This window comes from Psittacula echo, assembly GCF_963264785.1.
Source record: "Psittacula echo genome assembly, chromosome: 2".
In the NCBI taxonomy this organism is placed as follows: domain Eukaryota; kingdom Metazoa; phylum Chordata; class Aves; order Psittaciformes; family Psittacidae; genus Psittacula; species Psittacula echo.
Genome location: NC_137737.1, coordinates 20,356,855 through 20,379,963, shown reverse-complemented (window position 1 = coordinate 20,379,963; position 23,109 = coordinate 20,356,855). Strand labels below are relative to the sequence as shown.

The following is a 23,109-nucleotide window of genomic DNA, read 5'->3' as shown; positions in this document are numbered from 1 at the left end:
ACAGCTAGTTGTACAAATAGTTCCTGCTGTGCTAGGCAGACAGCGTTAAAATGATCTTTGAGATCCCAGCTATACTTGAAATGTTGCCTTAACAGTTTCTAGAACTTGAAGTTACTGCAGTGTTTCCTAATACAGAAACTGGGGTTTATACAGATGATATAGCTTTAATTAGCAAGAGGTGTTTCTCAGGTTCATACCTTTTTAGAGACTCTGTTATAAAGTAAGAATATCTCTTAGAGGTTTAAAGATATATATATATTTTTAATGTATGGACTTTAATAATAACTCTTTCTGATGCTCTGACTTATATAAGTTTTAGTAGCCGTATTTTGCAATTTCAAATTACTTAGTTTCCCTAGAAAGGGTATTTTTTTTATTACCAGTATTAAACTGTTATGCAGTTTGTTCCATGTAGTTAAGTAAGAATGGAGGTGATTGTATTTAAACCTTTTCATAAAAATGATAAGAAGCTCTATATAATGTAAGATGGTGAGACCCCACCTGGAGTAGTATGTTCAGCTCTGTGGCCTTCAATGTAGGAAGGATGTGGACCTGTTGGAGCGAGTCCAGAGGAGACCACAAAGATGATCTGAGGGCTGGAGCACCTGTCCTATAAAGACAGGCTGAGAGAGTTGAGCTTGTTCAGTCTGGAGAAGAGAAGGCTCTGGGGAGAACTTAGAGCAGCTTCCAGTGCCTAAAAGGGGCCTACAAGAAGGCTGGAGAGGGATTTTTTACAAGGGTGGGTAATAAGACAATGGAGAACGGATTTAAATTGAAAAAGGGCAGATACAGATTAGATAAAAGGAAGAAATTCTTCACTGTGAGGGTGGTGAGGCACTGGCACAGGTTGCCCAGAGAAGCTGTGCCTGCCACATCACCTGGCAGTGTTCAAGACCAGGTTGGATGGGGCTTTGAGCAACCTGGTCTAGTGGAAGGAGTCTTTGTCCATGGCAGAGGAGTTGGAACTGGATGATCTTTAAGGTCCCTTCCAACTCACACCAGTCTATGATTCTATGATTCTTGCTTTAAATAGTATTGGTTAAAAAGATTTCTTTGCTTTTCTATTATATATTCCAGCCTTTAATTTATTTATTTTTTTAATGTTAAATTTTCTACTAGAATGCCTACCTCTCATCACTGTTCCTGGATAAATATGCAATAAACCTTTTCTGATTGGACACTTTACACATTGGTATTTTTTTCTCTGTTGTTTACTCCCTTTTGCAATTCAAACTTCACTCAGACATCCTTTATCATGACTTTTTCTGAATAGCTAAAGAAGTGAAGAAAAGTTGCTTCTTGAAAATGGAAATTGCATTTTGACAACTATGGGAAGCTTCCTGGCTTGCACTGAGCATGGTAGGCTTTTCTCTTGCCTTGGTGTTTCATTGTTTCTTCTATGCTGGTGCTTCCTAAAGTCAGGGAGACTTTTAACTAGAATGAGTTGTCTTTCAAGGCTCATATTAACTAGATGCTGATATCCTATTTCCCAGTAAGTGCATTTTTGAATGAATGAAATGAGAGTTGAGCTGAGACGGACTTCTCACTGATCATGTATCAGCATTTCTATGGCTATTGGTATTATGGTGATAGGCATTTCTGATTTAATGGCACTTTAGCAATAAAGTTAGTTGCAGTAGAAAAAAAGAAAAAAAAAGTATCCAATGCAGCTAATCTCAGTTCAGATTAAATATATAGGATTTGTGCAGTGATATGATGATTCAGTTTCAGTGAAATAAATCCAGAAATCTAGAAGGCTGTAAAATTGGCTTTATCATGTAGGGGAAGAAGAAAATGTACTGTTTTCTCTGCTGACTTACTAGCCAACTCTTGGGTAGTTCCAGGGCAACTAATCTGTTTGAGTAAATTAGGACACTAAGATTATTGTTACTGCTATTAAACAAGTAAGGACAGAACAGAAAAGTATAAAACACTTTATATTATGAGTGTGTTCAAACTAGGGGATCTTTAAGGCCCCTTCCAACCCAGATTATTCTGTAATTCTATGATCAATGGTTTGTTATCATCCCTGCACATTTCAAACCATTTGTGTTGGCAGCCTACCCCAATCTGTTTTTATTTTATGTTTATTTTTAATGGCTAAATGGAATTCATGTTCATTTTAAATATCAGTACTATGAAATTCAATAAAGATAAATGTTAAGCATTACATCTGAAAAGAAAATGTCAGAGGCATGAATGTAAGTACAGTATTCTGCTTATGCAGTGTAGTGGAATGTTGCTGAATCACTTAGGCTGGTACAGCTTGAAATTATGTACTTTGTCAGTGACTTAAAAATTCTAAACAATGAAAATCCAAAATAAAATGCTACCAATGAAAAGTTTTAGAACATGTGACGGGCAAAGACAGAAGGAATTCAGCTTGTTGAGATCTGCTGGAACAGCATGTGTTTGCACTGTAAATTGGCTTTAGAAGGAGAACAACAATTGGCTTTTTCTTATATCTTCGAGACGTAAGAGAAAAAGCGGTGAACTTGCATACCAACATTAAGGTGTTGGGAAAATAGAGCTTTTTAGTACAGGAAGGGCTTGAAATGTTTATTAGAAAGTTAACTGAGTAATTGCCATCATCTGTCATGGTAGTAATACTTTTAATTCAAATCTGAAGTCAGGTTTGGTGCCCAGCTGATTTTTCCAGTGCATGGCTTCCTCTCTTAATTTGTTTCAGGTGCCTTTCCACCAAGGAAAAGTGCAAGAAAGACAACACAGTATATAGGACCTATGCCATGTATGTGCTGTATGCCCTGCTTAAAAAATAAATTAACCTAAGCTTTAGAGCATCAGCTATTTTTGTTACCTTCATCTGTCAATAGGTATTAAGCTTACATTAAAAGAAAAACACCCCAAACCTGGAAAGAGTACAATCCTTAAATTGCAAGAGCAGACAGAGAGACAGAACAATAACAAAGCAGGAATTCTTTGTAAATATAAGTGTCAATGCTAAAAGGAAAATATATTTTTACAAATCCCAGTAAACAAAAATGTATTTATGTGGTATTTATGATTTAGAAGGTTTTTATTTCTTAACACAAATAATACTAGGTTTTATGTCTTGACTTTTATGCCAAATTTTCATGCTAAAATCCAAAATTGATAGATTAGTTGTAATTAGTTTTTATCATCAATAAATGTTGTTAGTTCATTTTTTGCTGCATTTTTCTTGGTTGAAGGATATTTTGCAAAGTGAACTACTGGGATGTCTTTGCTCAAAATAATTTCTCTCGTGATAATATAGTTGAACTTGTTACAAATAACATGTTTTTAATTACTGTAAGTCAGGCGAATTCTTTATATGAGTTCTCAAGCTGCAAACTGAACTTCAACAGTACATTCCCTATGCAAACTGAAGGCCTGAATAACTTCGCTACCAAACCTTCTTTTTTGGCACTTGATTACAAAATGACTGTTTCCATCATGTGCACACATTTTTAGTAGTAAGGAATATATTTTGCTTTAAAAAAACCCATTTTTTTTCCTGTCCTGAGAGGAAAATGAGATTGATTTTTGGCAGCTGGATGTGAAATGTTCTAAAATAATTTATTTATAAAATTTCTTTAGGTGATTTGGAAAATAAACCTATTTATTTAGGATAGCTCCTTTTGTTATATGAAAGTGAAATATCCCTGTGAATGCATTTTCTCTGTTTGGAATAAGTGCCAAATGCTTAGAGTATTTTAAGTACTTGCATGAAAAAAACCAAAAATTAAAAATAGCTGAATTTCCACTAAGTACTCCAAGATGCTGCTAAATAGAAGGAAATTTTCTAGTAGAAAACCTGACCCTGTTCATATTTCCTTATGCTTGTTTTTCAGTTGAATGGGAGAAATGTGAGTACTCTGTTCATTCTACAGTTTTAGTACTGTAATTGTGCAGTCTCCTGATGTAGTAAAGTATGTGATCAGCCCACAAATTCTGAGGCCAAAGGAGGCTGCACTGGAGCAAGTTTGCATAAAAGCAAAACACGAGAAGCATAGAAATCTGAGTTCACCTGCATGCACAGGGCAAGATGTCCTCTACAACTGAGTATGAAATCACGTACATATATGTTTGAATAGCCTGCCACATACTGAACATGCTAAACTACAATGAAAGTCATGCCTTTTTTTATTCAGTGATTAATTAGACTAAGTGGAATGGGAAAATGGGGTATGAGATCAAATAGTCATATTTCACTCCACCTTGCAATACTGAACTGGAGGGAAATTTCCTTTTATCAGCTTGTATCTCGTTCCATCTCAAAATGAGAAGTGAGGTTAGTGAGGGATTGAAGAAGCTGGGTAAATGGCTGAGCAGCCAAACCATGGAGCTATACAGTAAGAATCTGGGGTGTGTTTCAAGTCTCTGTCACATTGCCTAATAGAAAGACAGTGCTGACGTTAGAGCATACCTTCCTTAGAGGGATTCTGTCCATCCATTAGTCCTAAAGTTAGTACATAACAAACCCTGAGAAATGAAATCAAGGTTCTGCCTTCTGTTATCCCCATTCTTAGGTAAATGAACTTTCCTTTGGATTAGGTAGAGAATGCCATATGCCTAAAATACTGCCAAGAGCTCTGCTGGATATCTAAGATGGGTATAGCTTGTTTTGTAGATTTTTCTCCAGGGTAGCTCTTTGATATGCTTTGTTTTGCTTTGCTTTGCTAACAACAGACTGCACTGAATGTCTGAATAGGAAGATGCATGTCTTTGTTCTCCCAATGAGCAGCTGAAATGTTTTTAAGCTAACTAGTGAACTGTTGTAATATAATTGCTTTTCATGAAAACAGTTATTTTGGCATTTGTTGATTGACTTCTGACCTCCACTGGAAAATGTAGTAAAGTTTGCTGCTGCTGGCTACTTATGACCTGCTTTCTTGCATTTTTTTTTTTTTTCAGGAGGTTGCATGTCTTAATAGGTTTGTTTCTAACTCCGCTAGTATTTTAACTACTGCTTGCAGTCTGCTGAAGCATCAGTCGTAATCTTCCATTAATGGCCATTGAGTGATGGAATGATGAAAGGATGGGGTCTACAAGTGTTCAGTACTTAATGTAACAACAAACCCCCAAAGAAACAGCTATTGTAAGCCAGCAGGACTCATAGGCTTATTTGGGTAAGTACCAAACCAGTACTGCCTGTTCAGAAACTCCAAGTGGGCATGTTTGAATACTTACAGAATATGCAATTAAGCAGGCTTACAGTTATGCAGGTTTTTTCAATGTAAATTTTGATCCATGGGAGGACTTGGAGAATGCCTTTCTGTCTCTGGGATTTGAGTCCAGAGCATTCCCTATGAAATCTAAATCTACACCAGTTTAGAATTGCTTCTAATACTTTTTTTTTTTTTATGTCCAGCCCTATATTTGTCCACATTGTATGCTGATTGTCATGTTGAATTGAGAATTCTCACATATGTAAATATTTCTATGTTTAAAACTCTTGCTTGGTCAGAATGCGGAATGATGTTTTCTTTGCTAGTGGACTTCTTAGACAGAAGACAAAATATGACCTTGGAAATTAGAGAATACTCCTTCCAACTGCTGCAGGGCACCAAAACCAATCTTTATTTTAAACATGTCTACACTAGTGTAGATGTAACTCTATGTAATATACTCTATAAAACATGGAATAAATTAGTTTTAGAGATACTGCAAAGTTGAATATAAATGTTCTTTTAGGTTCCTAGACTAATTTTGGTGTGTTTTCCAGAGCATAGGGTTTTCTATAATAAGTAATTTAGCCTCATGTAGGTCTATAATGTTCTACAATTTCTGTGAGGTTCTGTAATCAGAAAAACGTATCTTTCTCTGCTGTGATAAAACAGCTGTTTTCAGATTTTTTTGACAATATTTTGCTATTTATATCTTCTGGTTGCATTCCTGCTACTGTAGTTTTATCACTAACCAGGTTAGATGTAAATCAATTCAGGTATTGCCTAAAGATGTCTAAACCTACCAAAACCTTGTTTGGCTTCCAGTTTTAGCACTTAGCACTCTGTCTTGATGCAGTCCCCAGTCAGTTAGACAGTGTGAAAACAAATTCTGTCTCACACCAAGCTGGTGGTACTCTCCAGAGGTTATCTTCTTCTTACTTACAGGACTCCTAATACCTGCTCAACAGAGTCTATAGATGAACCTGTTTCTGTCACACTCCTGAGGAAAGAAGGTAGGGATCTGCTGATGATGACTTCTTTTTGCCTGAAAGCCTAATGGTTGACTTTTAAAATCAAGAATTAGTGGTTCAAATCTATCTCTATCCCAGGAGAGACTGAAGAAGTGTTGAGAGGTAAGTATTTCAAGTAAAGTCTCACACGTAGCATACTATGTGAAAAAATGGACTGATCCTCCCTCCTTAATTCTAAGATAAGAGAGTGAGCGATATTCAGAACAGTGAAAAGTTTGTCTCTGGATTTTGGATTCAGTTTCCCTGTGTGGAAACTTTAGTGTTTTACTGCATGTCGTCATATTTCCCTTTTTTTGCTAGTGTGAGCAAGAAAATTGCATAACATTTTGTTTAGATAGTGTTAGCAGAGAAAAATATAGATTGTGCATGGACGGAAATTATTTGGCTTTCTTTTTGTTTAACGTACTACACTGCTCCAAGAATAATATATTGCTTTTCACTAAAAATGCAAGGACAAGCCCAGAACTATTGAAGCTGAAACATTTCATTAGTCCACGAAGTGCCTGCCTGGGTGAATCTGCCACCATGATGTATTTTCCACCTGCCTCTTGTGGATAGCCATATAACACATCTTCATATTTTAAAAATACCTGTCCTCTTCAAAGTCAAAAAGGATGTATCAGTTTGATTGTCTGTTTCAAAAGTATTACATGGAAAATATAATTTTCTATCTTAATAGTGTTGTCAGTGAACATCTTGGAGATATTTTTGAGTTCTTTGACCGAGCCCTATAAAAACTATTGTCAATGAGGCATGAGACTTTTGCCTGAAAAATACACTTTGACATATAAATGAGGAGATAGATTCATAGAGAATAACTAAGCATGTCAAATTACAACATTTAAGTTATCTGACCAACTTAACCTGACTGACGTTTACAAGCCTAATAATTCATATATGGAAATAAAATATAACTAGATTAAGTGTACAAAATATAGAAGGAAAAATGAAAGAAAACTTGACATTTCTGGTAACCAAAGGCATTAGGAAAAAAAAAAAAGAAACTGTGGTTGGATTTATTTAAATATTTCCTCACGTGGAGTCTTAAGAAATTGTCTTTAATCTCTTCATAATGCAAGACAGAGTATGCTGAGAATAGATTTTAGTCTTGCAGTATAACTGTGAAGTTAGTCTGATGGATGAATGTATGAAACAGTTTAGCCAGAGAACATTAGTGTCAGATTGATAGTCGATTGCAGGTTTCAAGTTATTGGAAGGGAAGATTAAAAAGCACTACAGAACAACACTGTCCCTGCACTCCTCAGGTCATATTGCTTGAGCAGGAATGGATGAGCTTCTGTTTCATTCAAATGCGCACAGGTAAAGTGACTTGAAAAGTTTGGTATGCATTTGTACATGAATGGATTTGAATTTCTTTCAAGGAAATTCCCCAGAAGCATAGCATTCACGAAGACAAGAAAAGCTGGAAGAAGGAACTTGGGGGAAGTATGACAGGAAAGAGAGAAAAAGAAGCATATTCAGAAGAGGATAAATCCTAAGAAAATTAGATACACTAACTATGCTAACCTTGCTTTGTTTTTATCTGTAGCACTTGGCACAAACTTTTATATAGCTTCCATGTAGAAAATTAATCTGGGAAAGAGTTTAAAGCCCCAAACTGCCCTACATGAAGAAACCCCATCCAGTTTTGCAAACTCATTTATCACACATTTATCATGTTCCAAGTTTTCTGTGGCATTCCTTGACTCATTGTTAAGATCGTCCAATGTTCACAAAAGCTCATTACCTCATTATTAAGCCTGCTGATCTGCTGTTTGGTCTCTTCTGCTTTGATAACAAGCACAGCAGCACCAATTTCAGCCTCTGAAAATAATTCAAATGCACGTAAATGAGAGAAGTATAATCATCTGGAAATAACAATGCTATTCTTGCACTTATCCAGTGCTTTAAATTTAAACCTAGTTTGCACTTTGAATGAAAGTAAAATCTTGTGTTTAATGTTTAGTGTATAATATGTAAGAAAAGTGTGACAAATGAACTTCATACTCCTCTCTTCAGTCTGAACCTGAAAGAACTGAAAATGATAACCCTGATGCCAACCATGTGAAATGTCAACTGTTTTTAAAAAACATGGATAGAATTAATCTTGTATTACTATTTTTCTGTTTGGCTTTAAGAGGAAATAAATATGTCCTAATAGTCTCCATGCAAAATGTATTTAATTATGTGACAACTGTTTGCTCATAAAAGAGGAGATGTTGGAAACAGTCTGAGCTGCGCTAGCTGTGTCACTTCAGCATTAGTCCACTGTTTTCTCCCTCTTCCTCTTTCTTCCAACTTCTCTCTGTCCCTCACACACACCTCCATATTGACATGCTCTATTCCTCTGTGGTGCTGTTTTATCAGGTTTTTCAGTGTAAGCCATTTAAGGGTTCCTGAAACCTCTTCTATGCAGGTTATTTTTATTTTTTTTTTAACTTCAAAAAATCTAGGTACATCCGCATTACTCCATGTCTGTAAATGTCTTTACAAAAAATTGAGAGTCAAATTTGTATATGGCTTTTTAAGGAATTTTTTTGGGGGGGAGGTTGTGGTTTTTTGTTTTTGTTTCTGTTTTTGTTTTTGTTTGGTTTTTTTTTTTTTTTTAATTTGGTATTATAATGGTTTTATATTAAATTTTCCCCTTGTGTTTAGTACCTTCTGCGCTCTAAGGTTTGGCAGCATGAGGCTACTGGCTGATCCTACAATACTGCTGGTAAAATATAATGCATTAAAATATAGTATTCTTTGCAAGCTCTTTTATCATGATTGTCTGCTTCCAGGAAAAGAACAAACAGCCTTTGGGATCCTGTTGTATTTTTGTACAGTACCAATTATGGTACCGGAATGGTATTGAAAGTACAGATATATGTTAAATCCATTTATGCCACTTCTGAGAATCAGAGAAACAAAGGGGAGCAAAACGCAGTTGTGAGAAATTTTTTCTTTGAAGAGTGATTTTCCCAGGCAAGACTCACCTCCAATTGTAGGAGATAACCTAGATTCCTGCCTGAGCTGATAGGAGCTGAAGTCGAAGGTTTGGTTTTCCTCATTATGGTTTCCATCTTCAATACCATCAACAATTCTGTTGAGAAAAATCGAAGTGATGGAGCAATTTCATAAACAGTTTCATAAATATCAAGTTCATCATTATGTTGTCAAAATTACTTCTAAAGGGCATATTTTTAAGCAATGGTAAATTTTGCACAACATTAAGTTTAGAGAAAAGTAAAAACTATTATACTGGTATAACCTCTTATGAGTCGCTAAAGATTAAGTTTACTGTTAGAGGAAGGAATGCGAGGCCAAACGTAATTAACTGAAGTTTCAATATCTTCATGACTTCTGCAGTATATTCTGGGTCTTAACAAATGCTGTATTGTTTTTGCTTTTCATATCTAATCTTTTGCCGTTCTTTCTTCTACACAAACTAAAGATGCTTCAGTATGCTCTTGTGAAATTTAAATCTCCCTGCACATAACAGTCAGGCTCTTATATCTGGGTAACTTAGGCAGAGTCTAAGCCTGAACATAATATATTTATGAAAGCACCTCTGTAAACTGCAATCAAAATTGTTGCCATGCAAATAGCTATTCTCAAATTTGGGTAAAACTAACTTAGGCAAAGCAATGTCATTTGCAAATCTGGCATAGGAAGATATGAGGACAGGCTGCAATATCCCAGTCACATTAGTATTGGTATTATATCTAACTACTAGGAAAGGCATTTGTGTAAGTTATTTCTACACATGCATTACAGCTGACCTCCAATTTGCAGTGTCAAGAAATCCAAAGGAAAAAAAGAAGCATTTTATACAATAATCAAGAATAGAAAACTGGTATCAGGTGAAAGAATCAACACACATCCTTAAATTATAGATAATTATGAATTTTTTTTTGTTCTCATTTATAATAAATTGTACTATAAAGAGAACTGTTTTAAAGTCAATGAAAAGCTCAGAAAACTGCCCATTGACAGACATGGCACATCTAATTCTTGCTTTGTCCAGGCACAAGATTCAAAATTTGTTTTACAGTGGGCAGATGAGTTAAATATTAATCTGGAAGGGTTAAAGCAGACAGTTCTTGGCCTCTTATTCAATGGTGATAACTTTGTGATAGTGGAAATTAGACTTTCCATCTAGTAAGAATGTTCTCAAGCAAACCTCTTGACTGGAAATGTTTGGAGAAAGGAAGAACAGGCAACACAGAGATATCTATGATGTACTTGGCTTGAAAGACCTATGTAACTTGACGCTCTGTGCACATACTGTATATTCTTGTCCTTCTTGGCTCTGTGTCATGTCTGACTATTCATGATGCCAGTTGGATATTACTAGCCTTCACTCTAATCTTAACCTGCTTCTGCGAGCAGATGAGACTCAAATACACTACTTGAGCTGCTCTGGCTTATACTGTTATCTGCAGCTGAAAACCTGAATAATTGCATTGTTTGAAATTTGCTATAAAACCTATTTAATGTCATCTGGCCTCACTGCTTCAAAAAGCAAATTTTATACGCCAATATCCTTTTTGTAGAGATTTCTAATTATATAAAATGCTAGCATTTTAGCTGCCTTTAAAGTACACAGGGAAAAACCTAGTCAAACATGGCTTAGAATTTATAGACGCCGTAATGTTTAAAGTGTTTAAAGAGTCAGACTAAAAATCATATTAGCAATAAACCACCTTGTTCTGGAGAGCCAAAATACAGGATCCTACATGGGAAATATGGAATGGGAAAGATACAAGGAACTGGCTGTGCAGCAATATAATTCAGTGAGTTGAAAACATGTGGGGACAAAAGTAATTGGTAAGTCTCAACCCTTTCTGAATTAGCTATTGTGCAGGCCTGAATTTTCTCCTGAAGAGAGACAACTCTGATCTTAGAAGTCAAAAAAGTTGGAAAGTGTTAATGTGTGACCTCTTCTATCCAGTCAATCAAGGCTACAGTGCACTTGCTCATGTGGGTGTTAGGAGAATCAAATGCATCAATGCCTCCTCCCAGGACTACCTTTATTATCACTTACACTTTCTTCCTTTTGGTGGTTTTCTACTTCATAGGTAGTACCCAAAAGTTGGTTGGGAAGACATTGACTGTATCTTACAAATTGGGATGCTGGATTCTGTTCTTTGCACCAAGAACTGCTAAAATATTTTACCTAGTCTCCGTGCTTATTATCTTCCCTGTGGTGTAGAAGGAAAGAACCTGAAGAGCAGTGAAGAGTTCTGGGTGGTTTACACTAGGGAACATCCACAGTAGTATAAGTTTCTTAAGCAGACAAAGTATATTCTCTTGAGAAAGTGTGATTATACATCTCAAAACTGCACTGACTGGATATTTCAGCCAGAGTCTCGCCTTTCCTTTGCACTGCTGTCTAACAGCAAACAAATGTGAGAGTCTTAATTAAGGTCTTATTTTCTTTTTAATTCTTTTTTAAGGCTCTTTTTAAAGTGGTTTTAACTTGTCAGTTTAAATATTCTAATAATATAAACTCATTCTGGGAAATAACATGGAAGTGTTTTGGCTGGAAAACTAAAGTCTGAAAAACACATATGTCTTGGGCCAATATTCACCCTATTAACAGAATTACTCTGCAATTAGAAAATCATAAATGTAAATAGGAAATAATAGTATACATAACAATACTTGTTTCACATTTACTCTTGCAGCATTTAGTGCTAGTATTTGGCTGCATATGTTCACAAAAATAATAAGCAAAATTCAAGTAGAAAATGTGACAGGTAGCTTTTCCCTGAATTACCACTTGTTATGCAAATGATAATGACCTTTCATCATAGCTGACCTGAACCAAATTCATATGAGATTTATGAAAGAAATGAGAAAACACCTACTATGAATTTCAATTTTTCTAGTGTAGAAGCTGGTTTTCCACAGATTATTTTCTCCTGTATTGACAAAACTAAAATCAGTTTGTACCCAGCTCCTATTTGAGATGTAACAGTACTGATCAAATATATGATGAGGGGGGAAGATTCCTACATAGGCTTCAGTGTCCTACTTATGATTGCATCCTTAGGGGTAGGTGCCTTGACAGAGCTAAACAAATATACTGCTTAAGCTGCAGCTATTTCATGTTTAGTTGTTGAAACTACCACTCTGTAAAGGAAATTCTTGAACATGTAAAATACTTCAAATTCTGGAAACCAGAACTTGAAGATCAACTGCTGCAGCACCTTGTGTGTGAAAAAGCGACTGTGATTTCTGTAAAGAACTGATCTCTTAGTTTATAGTTAATTACTGTGGTGCAATGATTTAGAAATAAGATACATAAATCACCTTACAAGTAACATGCAAGTAAAAATTTAAAATCATACACTAGTAATTCCACAATAACCTGTTTATGCCAGAAGTCACAGCTAAAATATTTTCTCAACTCCATATTTATTCTCTACATCACCTGCATTATCAGGTTTCATTTCTCTAATGTAAAAAAACCATTTCTTTTCCTCTAAAATTGCATTTTTTATTCCTCTAGGAACTTTTTTATTTGCACAGCTAAGCTTTATAATCGTCTAGTTGCTTTCTAAATTGTTCTCTTTCTGATGGACTCAGAATGTTTCACAGTGCTATTGTGGGAATGCATATCATTATAGATGGACAAAACGATACCATAAAGCCAGACTATTGAAATAGTAATTTTTGTAATTGCTTAATACTTTCTCTTTTTACTGGTAGAAATACTTTATTTCACAACAAAGGACTAAAATCTTAACATTCTGCATAGTGTCTAATAGTTCCTACAGTATGAAGGCTTTCCTTCTTATTGTAGGATCAAAAGCATGAACTACTAAAGAAAAAGAAATATTTTATACTATTACAATCATGATATACGTTATAGGAGTTACATGAGAGAGTGTAATGATTTATAACTATTACCTTGGGCTCAGGTCAGGTGGACCACTGCTGGTCAGTGCTGAAAGCTGTAACCTAAGGTTTTTCTCTTTCCTTCTGGAGTAGTAATGGAGCTCCGTTTCATGTTTGGTTCTTGTGGGGTTTGAACTGCAAGCGCGGATGGGTGAATGAAAGGGCACCGTTCCCGATGCCAACTGCTTCAAGTTTCTCCCTAGGTGGCTTTTATTGCTTCCAGCTTTCTTCTGCTGAGAGAAATTTGTGCTCCTTGTATGGATTGATGACAGGGTGCTGCTCTCTTCTTCTCCCTCCTCATCCTCATCTTCATCTTCCACAATTGAAGGAAGTCTCTTCTTTATATTTCCATTTCCCTTGAGCTCTGTCTAAAATAGCAGATTTTTACATATTAATGGAAAATTCAGAGTCTGATGTTTCAGAAATAGAATTTCTTCTAGTATTCATCCTGGAACAAACTCAGGTCCAGCACAGCTTTCATTTCTGATTAGAGATATCTGTTTTGGAACTCTTCCATAACTTTCCTCCTCAATTATGGCTAAATGTGCATATGTAAGAAAAATACAAACAAAAAAGGTCGGTAGCAATGTGGTCACTGAACTCTCTGCAGTAAGTTTTTTTACCAGGAAAGATTACAGGACCAGCTCTTACAAGCCATGTGCCATCTATACACTTGAATAGATTAATCTTGCTTTACTGAGGTGTTATTTCTTTTGAATGTTACACTATCAGACTTCCTGTGGACTAAGAGAAAGAACTGAGGCTGGTAATTCATATAAGTCCACATTTACATATGGAACATATCTATATTTATTCATATTTATAGCCTACAAATAACATTTACATGAGTTCAGCTCAAGCCCGCATGTCTTCTGTTTCCTTCTTAGTTGTAACTGAAACCACTGCTAGGGTAGTAGGCAGGTTTTTCAGCTTATATATAGTCCCATTATTGCACAAGTGGTGTGGCATTGTCAGCTTCAGAACTGAACCATCAAAAAGCAGAGCTATATCTCTTTTTAGAAAAACTGCAATTTGAATGCTTCATGTTGGAAACAAGGCAATTTAGTAGCAACACAGACTTGGGTTCTCCACTTTATGTACTAATTAAAGCACAGCCTAAGACAGCAATATATTGATTGTTGTTGTTTCATGGTAACAAAATGCACTGGCCATGGGTGCTGAGATATGCCAATATGAAGATCATGTCAGGATCAGGCCATAACTCAAAAATAGTTCCATTTATTCTCATGGTACAACTTGGTATTTATCGATAGTAGGTGATTGGACAAAGGCAGAATCAGGCTCCAGGTCAAATTAAAAATTCCATACATCTGAGTGAAAAGTACAGGCAAATGCAACTTCATGGTTTCAGAAAGGGTTGGTATTAATTTTTTTCTTTTTTGGCTACCCCTCTTAATCAAGCTTGATTAAGGCACTGTTAACTTTAGATAGAAAACCTCAGATGAGCTTGTGTAGTCAAATCTCCCATATTCAGGCCAAGTAAGATTGACTGGGTGGAAATGAAAACTCAGATTTGGGGAATTTATCCCAATGTTCTTAGTCCCTATTAGTATTCGTCTAAACGTTTTGCAGCATGGATTTAATTTTTCTGTGTGCTACAGCACACTTTCATTGAATGAATGTTTTTCTCTTCATATACATTGGCAGATCTAGTGAACTAGGTCCTTTCCATTTGAGATTATGAAAAGGTAAATACGTAAAACAGTGGCAAATGACCCATCTATGTAAAATATAACAGCCTTGTTGTCAATCACAATAGTCATGTGAAGGCTGTCATGATGATCAAATTGTACAGGATCTGGCAGTGATGCAGTCTATACTCACAGAGAATGAATGTTACCCGTGTTCAAAACTTTGGCTTGGGTAACCATGTATTTAAAATGCAGGTGCTACAGTAGGATATCCAAATCCAGCACCTGGAAGGAAAGATCATAAGCTCTTACTCATAAAATGGACAGTGGCAGAACTATCTGCAGGATGCTATTTAAAATCTCATTCTGAAACCATGGAAGTCATTTGGACTTTTTCCAGCTTTGCTCTGGCCATAACATGGTACATGTTGCAAAGTCAGTCTTGGCATAGTTAACGTATGACTAACATACCTGAGATAATGTAGACTTGTTTGATAATTTTGATATTACCTGAAAGAAACAAAACAAAAAAGTAGCAAATATGTGCATCTGCACAGTATTGGCTTCTAAGAGCATGCAGACAATTCAACCGAAACATTTATGATTATACAAGAAAAGAAACTCATGATAAAACAAATGTACTAAATGAAATGGTGACAATGGTGACATAGCACTGAACTAACGACACTCCTTGGAAACAGATGCTGTGAGGGAAAAAAAAATAACCCTAAATAAACAGGAAAGAAAGTTTTATTTTCGTTGAAAAAAGTTGCTCAAAAATAGCATTTTACTTTAATAAAAAGTTAGATCAAGGCCCCAAACCTGTGAACGAATGTGGATGGGTGAATGTGTGCCTGGTGGGTTTCAGTTCTGGTTTAATGGAATCCTATGCAGGAACAATGCTCTGCTTTGTCCCTGCCTCTCTGTAGTTCTAGCTCCTGTGTCAGCCTTGTCCTTACATGTAGATGATCTAAGTAACTGTAGCATCTTTGGTGAATTTTCAAAGGCAGTGATGGGACTGAAGAAAATAGGACCAGTATGATGCTGGTCATATATGACTAACATGACTAACAGCAATTCAAGGCCATGACATTTTTCCCTTCTTGGATTAAATGGAAAGAAAAAAAAAAGAAGAAGAAAAAAAATCATGCAAGTTTAATGTGTAACTACTTCTAATAAAATCCGCTGGAACTGCTGAATAATATCTGTTATGAACATTCTGTTGTTTATTTGAGTGTCCATACTTTAACCACGGGCAAGTCCCTGAGAACTGTATAAATGCTGTATTTATAGGAAAACATTAGTCCACCAGGTAGAATTTTCAGAAACGATTCCCAGTTTTTCTAAACGCACATGTTAAGATAAAAAGTGTTTAACATCCATCAATTTTAAATTCACAACATTAGTTTTTTTTAATCTAAACTCAGGTAGAAGAACTTCAGCCCTTCTTTATTTTTTTTTACCAGTCTTTCAGGTTATCCTGAAAACTGTTCTGTAGTTGCTCATAAAACTGAGGGTACTAGTAGTTGTATAATATACAAATACTCAAAATTTGAGTTTGTGTAAGCAGAAATCCTACTCCACAACAACCAAGCCAGTAGCAGGTGTATCAATAAATTTAGCAATAATACTCTAATAGCTGCCAAACAGAACAAGTGCAAAAATTAGTCTATGTAAATAAAATAACTGCTGTGTTCTTCCTGAGTTAGATAAAGTACTGGATGATATTAGTAGAGGATGAGATCTCAAATCCTGAAATCTCCCAGTCTGCACTTAATCTATGCCAACTGAAGTAACAACATCTCATTTCAAGATTCAGGAGAACAAGAAACTGAAAATGTACTAAAATATTAAAGTCAGAAATAGGAAGTGCTAATGGTCTTTTTTGCACATATGTTTAAGAAGTTTAATTTACAATAGTGCCTAGAATTTTGGAGCATCTGTTTGCTCGGCTTCTAGGCACAGGTGCAGTATGAATGTTAAATAGCAGCTTTAATTAAATCTCCAAACCAGACCCAAACATTAGCAGCTTCACAAAAAAGATCTTACAAAGTACAATTTTGACTTCTGAATTCTTTATGTCATTTGTAGTAAAGTTCTCCTCACTTTTTCCTCCTAAGCACATGTGTTAATGCTGATTGTACATCTTGAAAGCAGAGACAAAGAAATCATATGGGTGTCTCCTACATGTCCTCTTGGCATTTCCCCACAGCCCTGCTAGGGTCTTTCCCCTGGGCTGGGCTTTCAGCTCTGTGATCAATCGGTAGTAACACTGTCTGCTGCCTGCAGGACCTCTTCACTGCCCATCAATGCAGCAGCCACAGACATCCATGGGTGAGGATCTATCTCTCTGCTCTCAGTTTTACACTTGTTAGTTGCTGCATAAGGGAGGGAGAAACTGAGGAAATAGGGTTACTAACAGCATTTTGTCGCCTTATGACCTTACCAAGAGAAAAATAAGGCAGGTCAGTTTTTACAGGGGAGGGAAGGAGTGTCCTTGGGAGGAAAGATAGCAGAAAATAATAGGTATGAATAGAGAACATGTGACATGAGAAAACTACTCATCAGACTTCCTTTTCCCCAAACTGGTCCCTTAAACCCACTGGAGAACAATTTCAGTATGAATAAATTGGTATTTTTAGGTAAACAGGGGACATATAAACTTTTTCCATAGCACAGTACCCACAGTTGAAGTGTTGAAATTGCTTCTTTAGTAATATACTGCAGCCATATTTATTACTTGTAACTTTGAACACCGTATCTTGCACACATAAAACAGGGTCTGGAACTTCATGGACTGGTAGTTGAAAGTTAATAAAAAGAAACTAGTCTGTCATCAGAGAGAATTCTCAAGTTTTGCTTTTAAGCCTCTCTCTCCCTGCAAAAATACCATTCTTAATGAGAAAAGATGAAAAAGAACATGGAAAAAGCAAGTCAAAGGGAAGTAAATTTAAAGACCTCACTGTGAACATAACTTTTTCTCTGTAAAAATGTGGTATCGGAGTAAATAATTATGATTTGCTGTCCTAATTTCTGATCTGCTAAAACCTTTCACTCAGAGCAACACACTGGTGTAGCCTTCTATAAAATGTTTTTTTTAATTTATCAAAAAGGAAGAGGATACAAATTGGCTCTCATGCTGGTCTTTTAGAAATAAGTACAACTCTTAAAGGATATGGGCTGCAGAAAGAAAAACAGAGGTAATTCTGGTTTGGGAAAAAATCCAAAAAAGACTGATGTTAGCATAACTTATGTAAAATACTGTCAAAGTCTAATTCAATTTTTAATTTCAGCCCTGGCGTCTTTACCAAGAATTGTGAGCAAACCAGGTAATTAGTTGTACAATAATTCCAATGATAAAACCCTAAAAAGAGAAATATAAAGATGCAGGTAAATCATCAGGTTAATACATTGAATGTCCAGGTAAGTAAATTTACCGGCCTGATTTTTGTTGCCTCCATGGGAAGTAGGAACAAAAACAGAAACATAATTTCACTTTGCTTTGCTCTTAAACCTTGGGTCCTAACATTTATTAATAATTCTTTGCATCTAAGGAGTCAAAAGGATAAAATACACTTTCAGGAAAGGATTTGAAATCAAACTAGAATATTAATGTCCTTAGCAGGAAAAAAAACCAACATGTAGGAGCACTGGCAGTGTAAAAAAAAAAAAAAAGAACACATGCCATATGTTCTATTCTCTGCAAATTTACTGTATAGTAATGGAAAAGGTACAAATACACAACAAGAGATTATTGTACTGCTGAAAAGCTTAATGCCTCACATGTGTTTAGGCCTCAATTTTCCATAATCAGGAATATTTTCAATGAAATATCACAAATCTTTTAAAGCACAAAGGACTAAATCTCTTATAAAGAGTTTCTCAGGCTAGATATAATTGTTTTATATCTACATTTACTGAGCAATTTACCTCCTTTTTTTCCATTTTTTTTCTCTAAGACTTTCTATAGTTCACTGGTTTGTCCCTATATTTTGTCAAGTTTATTCTTATCTCTTTTCCCTGCTCAGTGAACAGCTAGAGAAAATGTATTTTGTTGAAGCAGATGCTTTCAGCAGTCTCTAATCCTACTCACGATATAGAATATATTGAATTAGCAACAAAAGTTGAAACACAGATATGTCACCAGTATTTCATCCTAGGTGACCAACACTTGTGAATTGCCATGAGTTCTACAATGTTCTTCTAAATCATTATCCTACATAATTCCTATCTTTCAAATAAATTATCATAGCCTGTGAAGTTAATATAAGCGCTCAATAACTGGCTGGTTGTACTTAGCTTTGGAAGAGATTTTTGCAAATGCATACTTTCTTGGATTCAAATTTCTCACGATATTTTATATTTAGTATTAAATAAATAAAACAATAAATTTAATATTTTTCATATTTTTCTTTAAAACCTAGTTGTTAACATCATTGCATTGTTTAGCAAAAAAATTTAATTATACTTTGATTGTTTCATTAACAACACAGGATCTATTGGATTTCATGTTAAAAAGCTGCCACAGAAACAAAACCTTATCTCTCTCACTTGCTCCAAATCAAGAATCAAATAAATAATAAATATGGATGGTATAAATTAGTCATTTTTATTTCTATATTCTCGCGTCTCTCTCTCCCACCCCAAAACAAGCAAAGAATACAGTGTCCCAGGCTGCTTTGTATGTACAGCTTTCATAGCAAACTTACACCAGTAAGAATTGAAAAAAATCTCAACTAAGGAAAAGACTGTCAATAAGGTCAAAAGAAGACAAAAGGAGGAATTGTTAGAATAGACAATAGACCTGCCACTGACTGTACATTTCTCTGACAGGTTGCATTTTTGGAAAAGCTTGCAGATCACTGCACACAAAAGATATAGTGGAGAAAACTTTTCAATGTTCCTGCAGTTTGATTGCAGTCGTGTAAAGACTTACATAATATTAGTGGAAAATAAAATGAATGCTAACAGCTTTCAAAGTAATAAAAACTTATATGCTTAACTTCATACAACTCAAAGATTTCACAGACTCATAAATAGATGCAGAAATGGCCCTGGTAAACCTTACAAAAAAGAAGGCAAGGACAAGTATAATCTGTTTCCTTATTTTAAAATATGTTTGTTGTTTGTTTTCTTTTTGGTTTTATTTTTAATCAGAAATGTTTCTTCTAAAATATGAATATTTTGCTTTTCTCATGGCAACTGGATCAGTAGATTAACCTCTAGTGAATTCTCCCAGGAAGAAACAAAGTGCAAATTGAGCACACATCTGGCCACTTGATATATTCAGAATCAAAACTTTAGGGAAGACAGCAGACATAAAGTAACTGTGAAAGCAATTTATATGATTTTACCTCAGGGTAAGAGGCCATGTCCTGGCAGGTGAAGATACCAGCAGAAGCCTAAGTATATGGGCTTTATTAAGAAAGCCATCCTAATTTCCTTCCCTGGAGATGCAATTTGTGTTTCTATACAAGCATAATACAGAAAAGCTGACAGCATACATTTTTGGAGCTCTTGGCAGCTGTGTTATTCAAGAAGTTTTGCATAGCTTAGAAACTAAGACAACATGGACACTCAATAAGTGAATAATATTGCTTCAGTTTTCAAAGTACCATGATATAAAACCAAACCCAGTGTCAGAGAAATCTAATATCAGTTTTGCTGAAGGAATGAACATAGTGAGATTATCAGTGGAGCCTGTCTCTGAACACTTACTATATAAGCAATACTGTACTGTATACACAGTATATACATACATACTTTATGTATCTATTTGCTACTAAAGTCATTATTTATCACAGCACAGAAAAGAGGATCTATATGTCTTAAGTAGGAGCAGCATTTTCAGCAGAACTCTAGTTACACTTATGCAGGCAGGTTCTGTAGCTCTGATTTTACTAAAAGAAGGTATAGATAATTAAAAAGAAAAATATGCTGATATATTTGTTTTACATCAGTAAAATCTTAGACTGCATTTGTACATAACTAAGATTGGTTTTCATTTTTATATGCTTTTGAATCTTTGAGCTGAGGGATGGGTCCAGTTGATCTTCAGAGAAGCCTTTCAACCTCAGCTATTCTATTATTCTATGATGTTTAAGAAAGCTGCACTAAGAATGTTACCAGTTCAATAAAATTGAGAACACATGTATCCATATAGAATGCCTACTTGATACACAAGTTGCACTGATTATAGACAGCTTGCTCAAAGACTACATAATATTTAATTTCACATGTTCCAGCATGTATGCTGAGGTTATAACTCTGAACGTCATATAGGAACTTTACCATATAAGCTAGTCCAACATGCTCGTTACATCTCAAGACAGTCTGTGCCTTCAGAACTAGTATTCATATAGAAAAAATTGTGGTATTATCATTTCCTCCATAAATTCGTCTTACGTTACACAGAATAATAAAAGTATAGGTTCCTGTAAGACTGCGTCTAAATTTAAAGCCACTGTTTAGTCCTTGCTATATCAATGCAAAATAAAGAGATTATGGAAAAAAAAAATAAATCAAATCCACCCTCTAACTTCATGCCATTTTAAAGTTGTTATATTAGGATTAATGTTATTTTCACTTTTTTCAGTGTAGAGACGAAGATATACTATTAATATTGTAAGTTACATTATCATGTTTCCTAAGGCACAATGAAGCATATTAGAAAAAGTTGTCATCTAGCATCTCTGTGTAATTAAAATAGAAATACGGTTAGCTTCCAAGGCAATGCTTCCTGAAAGCCAGCAGCTTCTCCTGGCTAAAATTCTGTTTGACACAGTGTTTCATACCCTCCTCTTATGCCAGTCTAAAAACATCAATAAGCTGCTTTGCCAGCCTGGATATGTTTTTTTTCTCAGCATGTAACCCTCTGGTTAAGCTGTATAATCTGACGCAGAATGCAATAATCGCAGGAAGTGAAATGAATGAGAATGGAGAGTGCTTAAAAGGACTCAGAAGCTAAAATTAGAAGTAATTTTTTGTCAATTATTTAAATACTTTAGTTCTAGTTAGAGTGAAAATTGTATTTGTCAAAGTGCTACAGTCCAATTGTGAAAATCCCTATTCATACATGCATTGAATAGTCTTTTCATAAATAATGTATAACTGAAAAGCATAATTCCTCTCTCTTAAGCTATTCAAAAAAAGTAAGAGTGACCACGGGGGTAGGAATTTTGGGATAAGTCACATATATGTAACATATTCCCAGTCAAAGCTTTACGGGTTATTTTCCTCTCCTCCCCTTTATCCTCTTTCACATCTTGTGGGATTCATCCTTACAGCCAATCATCCATTTATTTTAGGTGTAAAAAGGAAAAGACATGTAAACCCACAAGAATTAATGAAAAGAAAGAATGGAAAAATGACATAGTTACATCAATAAGTTGTAGAAAATTACCACAAAGCAGAGGAATAAACTATCAGGCAATAACAGGCAGTAGAGCTAACTGGATGTTGTTATTTTAAAAAATATTAGAATGACTGAAGGCTGCAGAAATGGAACAGGAGCATAGCAGCAAAAAATAAAATAAAATCTTCAGGTGAAGATACTAGGAAAGAAAATGCAAAGGCCACCGAGCCTGCAAGAGGACAGGCATACCAGTCTGTCCTCTTTGAATTACAGGTTTCCTTATTGCATTATTTCTCAGCAGTGTACCGTAGTGAAGGATATATTAGAAACATGATAGTGAGATGATTATCTTGAGGGGTACCAGGTGAACTGATGGCTCAGGGGCACAACACATCAGGCTCACCAATGACTGCAAATAAACGAGGTTTATGAGTTAGCAGACAAAAAAAAGGAGTGAAACCAGGCTTGCACTATAGCTCCAGGACAGCTCTGCTCCCATGCTGAGTGAAGCAGGTAATTGCCAGGTTGAGGAAGTGGAGAAAGAACTGACTAACTGCACAGGGAGGGGAATATTGCAACAGCAGCATCAACTATTTGAAATTAGCATCCACCTTAAATGGCTAAAAATCCTCTAAAACATTCTTACTGTCATAAATACAGGTAGGAGACCTGTGGAATATCTTACAGAGAGCTGAAAGACAAAGCTCTTTGCCAAACTGCTTCTCATTAATTTAAAATCAGAAATTAAGTGTAAAACAGGTAAAGGAACTCGGTCATGTCCCTTCTACAGCTGCACAATCCTGTTACTGATTCCATAGAAATATAGAAGTTGAGCTGTATAAATGATATTTTCTGAGTGAGCTTTATTCAGCAATAGGGTAATGTATTTTGAGAAGATGGAAAGCAGGAGAGAGACAGAGAGGGAAGAAGGAAAATAAGTCTCAGGTTGTCCCAGGAAAATGATCAAAAAATCTGAATAGCTTGTAAAATGTGAAAGAGCACTGAGCAATATTTCACAGCAGCGCTGATCGCAG

General features: G+C 35.5%; 1 protein-coding gene across 1 annotated transcript in view; it reads right to left on the bottom strand.

Annotated features, from left to right (window-relative positions):
* The window catches only part of KCNH8 (potassium voltage-gated channel subfamily H member 8), a gene marked incomplete at both ends in the record, with an annotated part of 183,384 nt that overhangs the window by 3,693 nt on the left and 156,582 nt on the right, over positions 1–23,109 (bottom strand). The window contains 4 exons of the mRNA XM_080610383.1: positions 7,929–8,005; positions 9,160–9,266; positions 13,082–13,437; positions 15,193–15,231. Of these exons, the coding sequence (XP_080466509.1) occupies positions 7,929–8,005; positions 9,160–9,266; positions 13,082–13,437; positions 15,193–15,231 (579 nt within the window). The remainder of the gene's footprint in view (positions 1–7,928; positions 8,006–9,159; positions 9,267–13,081; positions 13,438–15,192; positions 15,232–23,109) is intronic.